The sequence below is a fragment of the Motacilla alba genome, chromosome 7 (assembly GCF_015832195.1).
Source record: "Motacilla alba alba isolate MOTALB_02 chromosome 7, Motacilla_alba_V1.0_pri, whole genome shotgun sequence".
Classification (NCBI taxonomy): Eukaryota; Metazoa; Chordata; class Aves; order Passeriformes; family Motacillidae; genus Motacilla; species Motacilla alba.
The window spans coordinates 9088857-9094166 of record NC_052022.1 but is presented as its reverse complement, the minus strand read 5'-3'; the positions used below and the strand labels follow the sequence as shown (position 1 = coordinate 9094166).

General features: G+C 54.9%; 1 protein-coding gene across 1 annotated transcript; it reads right to left on the bottom strand.

Annotated features, from left to right (window-relative positions):
* Nucleotides 1–151: 151 nt before the first annotated feature.
* On the bottom strand, nt 152–4500 carry TMEM37 (transmembrane protein 37). Its single transcript, XM_038143326.1, has 2 exons — nt 4337–4500; nt 152–3471 (listed from the first exon to the last, which is right to left on the bottom strand). Exons 1-2 carry the CDS (start codon nt 4355–4357, stop codon nt 2899–2901), a joined length of 594 nt encoding a protein of 197 aa, XP_037999254.1. The 5' UTR covers nt 4358–4500; the 3' UTR covers nt 152–2898.
* Between the last annotated feature and the right edge of the window lie 810 nt (nt 4501–5310).

The window sequence follows — 5310 nt, the reverse complement described above, 5'->3', positions numbered from 1 at the left end:
TCAGAGCTTGGCAGAACGCCAAGCAGTCATTTCTTCATCAGTTTAGCTGGGTAAACACACGGAATGGTGCCTGAGAGATTATGTAAAACCTCCCTCATCCCCTTAAATCTGCACCTCAGTATCGAAAGATAAAAAGAGTGAATTACAGTACTTATTTCAAATCAATTTATTTAACAAACTTCAGGAATGTTGCTTGACACTTCCAAACGCTTCAGAAAATGAACAGTGACCCACTGCTGCACAGGTTGCTCTATATAAGAATCTCCAAGACAATCAACTCTGTTTTGTAATATTTAGCTGTCAAAATGCATCTTTTCCCAGCATAATTGAGCAGTACTATACAAAAAAAAAAGTTGGAAAAAAAAGTTACTCCATTTTCCCCAGAGGACTCCCTACCCCCAACAAAAGGCCTCTTCTTCAGCTGACAGAGGGCATCCTAAAAATCATTCACAATTGCACCACGTCTAGGGTGAACTCAATGGCCAATTGTCCAGTCTCCCTCTAACCCGAGCAGGAGGCACCAGCCTGGAACCCAGTCTGGCTGTGGCTGCCTTCCAAGGAAAGGGATAGAGGCACAGCCTCCCGCTAGCATGAGGGAATGTACACTCAGAAGTGATTTCCAAGTCTGGATGTCACCAAAGTGTCATTCTGAAGTTACATTTGCGTTTCTAGACAAGCCATAAACACCCTTACATGTAGGGGAACTGTCCTGGCTGACGTGGGCAGCCCCAGGCACCACAGCTGAATCACTGGTTAGTTAAGGTACACCTGGTAACACCAAAGTGCAACAGTTTGGGACCAGAACTTGCAGGGTCTCTTTGGCCTAAATGGCTCTGCTAAAGCCAACAGCACCAGCTCACAGAAGCAGCTGCAAGTTCAGCCCAGCAGCATGTCTTCAACAGTGCCATTCAGCAAATCAAAGGCACCTTCACACACAGACACGGTCACGGTGCCGTTTTCCAGAGACACAGGCACAAGTCCTTGGCCTTGAGAATGGGTCAAGAAACCCCATCAAAGCCCCAAACACCACAAGAGCTTCAGGAGGTGTCTGGGTAGCACAGCTCTGCATCATGCTGACAGAAAGATGAGCAGACTCATGTGCAAAAGTACAACTGGCACTGTCCAGAGCAAGCCAGCTCTGAACCCGCACTGCAGTACGGGCTTAGGAGTGTTGCCTTAGGAAGTTACAGAATTCCAAGGAGGAATGGAGATTGTCCTGAAAGCAAGCACAGGAGCACATTCATCAAAGTGTGGTACATTCCAGCTCAGGCACAGCTTAAGATTCTTAGCTTTCAAAGACAAAGCTGTTTACTCATGGCTCACAAACACAGGCTTTTTGACCTCTGTGCTATGATGCATTTGTTTCACATGAAAAACTGTGTCAAACTTGTTGCACAGGAAACTAAAACCTTGCTCAACAGACAAGGTACAGGGATGAAACATGTAGAAACATTTGTTCTAAAACAAGGATATAAGCAGCTTTACCAGCGGATACAAAGCAAACAGTAAACCAGAAACCCTGAAATACTCTAAGACATTTTGAACTGTGAGCAACTGAGTGCTGTGTGCTGGACAGGGAGAACACATGTAGTGCAGTCTACTCTACAAATTAGGTCTTCTCTCCTTTTACATAAGACACCATGGAGAACTTCAAAGCTGTAGCCATTTTAGAGATCTTGACTCAGACATTGGCAGGAGGAAGGCCAGCCTTAGTATAATAATTTTGGCCAGGTCTCTCAACATTTCTACCAGTGGTGACAGATTAGAGCTGCACCCATCAGCCCCTCCTTAGGCAATCACGGGCTGCTTCTCCTCCCAGGCTCACTGTTAGTCAGAGAAAGAAAAGGACCTGATCTGGTCAGGAGGATCTAGGACTTTCTCCTCCCATAAGAAATGCTACAGGAGACTCAGCTACAGGATAAGCACTGCCCCAGTGGAAACCGTGATAACCAAAACACATCCCAGAAGCTGTGGTGGTCTCTGCATGGTCTGCCCAGCCACAACAGCCATGAAGCCTCTGCAGAGCTTGTCCCTCTTGCCCCAAAAAACCAAAAAGCAATGTCCTGTTACCGTAAACTATGCAAGGGTTGTGAGACAGTCAGTTTGGTTGACCAGTTGGCACATGTTCTTCAGAGGTGGCAAGAGAGTGGTGACACTGGGGAGAGGCCACACACACAGGGATATGCACTGCTGCCTGAGGAAAGCAGCACATCCCTTCCCTCTACACCCGCATCACCCAACACCTACCCCTGACCCCAGGTCAGCCACTCTGTCTGAAGTGTCCCCAAAAAACTGACCAAGAACAGAACAGATAAAGGGAACATGCCTGAAGGAAACAAAACTTGTGACCAGATCAAGTTCTGTGTGCCTTCTCTTATGAAAGAAAAATGAAGAAGTAAGATCCAGTGAAGAGTTTCAATGCTCCACACCAGTGAGCATGGCCAGGTAGAAATCTTCTGTCCCTGAGCCAGAACAAACCCATGAGACACACCAAAGCTGAATCACACTCTTCACAGGCTCCAGAATATGAGGAAAAGCACAGCAACACCAAAACCACAGCAGTACCGGTGCTGTGCAAGCCTCAGGCCGACATGTGGGATAGACTGCAGTCTTCCAAATCCCTGCACGTTTAGCAGGACACCTCTGCTTTAATCCACTTCTCCAGAAAACCATATTGTAGTAGCAGCCAGTCCCAGTCTCTGCTTGGCTGGTGTTGCTCAGCTCCCCACGCTGACCAGTGGGTGGGTACATCTTCTACAGGTATCAAGACTGACTCATGCTTCCCCTCCTTGCACACAAATTAAGACAGGGCATCCTTTTCAAACTTCATTAGACTCTCTTTTTTCCAGTCTAATTGGCAAAGCTGATTACACAAAGGAAGAGGTAGATCCTTTGTGCTTAGATTTTGCCTACCCCATTCCTGAGGTGTGTGAGGCTGTTGATGTGAAGTCCACTGATTCCATTAAGGAAGAAGAGAAAGGCAGCAATGAACTCACACCAGTATGTCAGCGTGAAGCCTGTGAAGGTGAGGTGATCCTTCACCAGGATGGAGAAGCTCAGAACACCAGTGGCTGACAGCAAAAAGGAGACGAGGATGAGAACGGAACCCATTGCCCATTTCCGCCTTGCATTGGCATCATCGCAGACCTGGGACACCATCAGCAGCTCCAACCCGAATATGGCAACCACAACAGCAAAGGACACCATGCTCCTGATGGGAATCACCCCCACGCTCAGCCCCTCCACCTGGGCCAGGCTGAGGTCTGTGACACACTTGAGGACACTGTTGTTGCCAACGGTGCAGAAGTGCCACAGTCCAAAGAGCTGCCCCCTCGCAAAGAGCCAGCGGCCATCGCAGATGGAGATGGACGACAAGACCACGGCTATGGCCACGCACAGGATGATCAGGCTCCTGATGAGCGTCTCAAAGAAGGATTTCTGTGGTCTCCGGTGTGCCAGCAGCTGCTGCACCTGAAAGGAGAGCGTGAGGAAAAAACATGACAGAGTTAACAGTGCTACTTCGGGATGAAACTAAGCCAGAGGGACAAAGCTGTGGGATTCAGTATTTGAAAATATTTACTTGTGCACATCAAACCCCTTCTCGCAGGGGAAGGCTGTACACAGGAGAAAGGAAGGGTGGGTGAAGCTCTCCTAGTTCCCTGGCTGCACAAACAATGCTCCCACGTCAAGGCCTGGGACCGGGATCACAAAAGCTCTCGGCTGAACCAGGTCCCTGCCCCACGGTCTTGCGGCACAGCCTCCTGCTGTGGCAGGGCTGGAGGAAGCCACCGGCCCCTGAAAGGATGGGAGGATGGGGGCCGGTGGCTGGGACGGGGGAGGCGGCAGCAGCGGGCTGGGGGGGCTCCTAGTTCCCAGCACTGCCCTCCTGAGCTGCAGCCGGCCGGTCTCTCCTCCTCCGCCCGGCAGCAGCAGCGGCCCGGACCCCGCTCCTCACCCCGGGGTCGCACGGCTCAGCTACGCCGGAGCTCGGGGGAAGAGGGGTGGTGGTGGGGGAAATCTTCGGCTGCAGTCCCCGCGAACCTGCGTGGGCAACGCACTTCCCCTCCGGTCCGACACCCGCCAAGTGACACGAGATGCAATGGAAAGTCGAGCCAAGAGCCCCCAGCCCCCTCGGAGAGCCACGTGCGGCGGGGAGGGGGAGCCGCGGCCCCGGCGAGCTGCCGCCGGCCGGGGAAGGCGGGAAAGGGAATCCGGCCGGCTGCGCCCCGCTGCTCCGGGAAGGGTCGGAGCTGCTCCGGGAAGGGTGGGAGCGACCCCGGCCGCGCAGGGCCGGGCTGAGGCAGCAGCCCCGCGGCGGAGAGAGCGGCGGACGTACCTGCGCCCCGATGGCCGTCATGCTGCCGGCGGCGCCGAGAGGCGCGGGCGGGCTGCGGCCGCCGCTCTTTATCTCCCCGGAGGGCGGAGGGCAGCCCCCCCGCCCGCCACGCCCGCGGGGCCGGGGCGCCCTCCGGGCCCCCCCGCGGCTGAGTCAGCAGCGCGGCCCCGACGGGCGGAGCCCGGCCGGGCCGGGCCGAACCGAGCTGAGTGGAGCGGAGTCGAGCGGAGCGGAGGGAGCCGGCTGCTCCCCCACAGCCCGGCAGCGCGGGGTCAGCGCTGCTCTGGCCCGGGGCACGGACTCGCCCAAGCGCGCTGCGGAGCCCGGCTGCCGGGCAGGAGGTGTGCCGGGCGGTGGCGATGCCTCCGGCCGCGCTGCAGCCTCAGCCTGTCCCGTGTCCCCGCGTGTCCCCGGTGCCGGAGGGCTCGCGGTGCGTTCTGCCGCCGGAACAGTTCGCGGGGTGGTGCGCGGGGAGGCTGCCCCAGCCCTGCCCGCTCGCCCGGGACACCGCAGGAGCCTCCGGCAGCGTCTCCGGGGCTGTAGAACCGGGCTGCGGCGACGCCCGGCCCCGGAGCCGCCTGTGGGTACAGAACATCCCGCCCTCGCTGCCCGGTCCCCGCCGGTGTTTGTTCCCGAAGCCGTTCGGCACCGGCTCCGGTGCAGCGATGGCCTCGCACCTTGGGCTGTGTGCGTGCTCTTATCTGCTACCAGCCTGCTCTGCCTTACCTATCTCTACCTGTACTGTCAGCAAAAACCTCTCTGCTCATAAAGTTTTACGCCTTAGCTCTTTTTCTCACTCACGTATTGCCATCCTCTAATGAATTACTGACTACTCTACTTTTTTTTTTTTCTTTTTTGTCTGAAACAGCTTTGAAAAAGCCCAAGAAAGCTGGGTGTTGCTGTGTCATCAGAAACTCTTGTTTTACTGCCAAAATCTGATTTTGACTCCAGCAGAGAGTCTGAGGTCCAGTGGA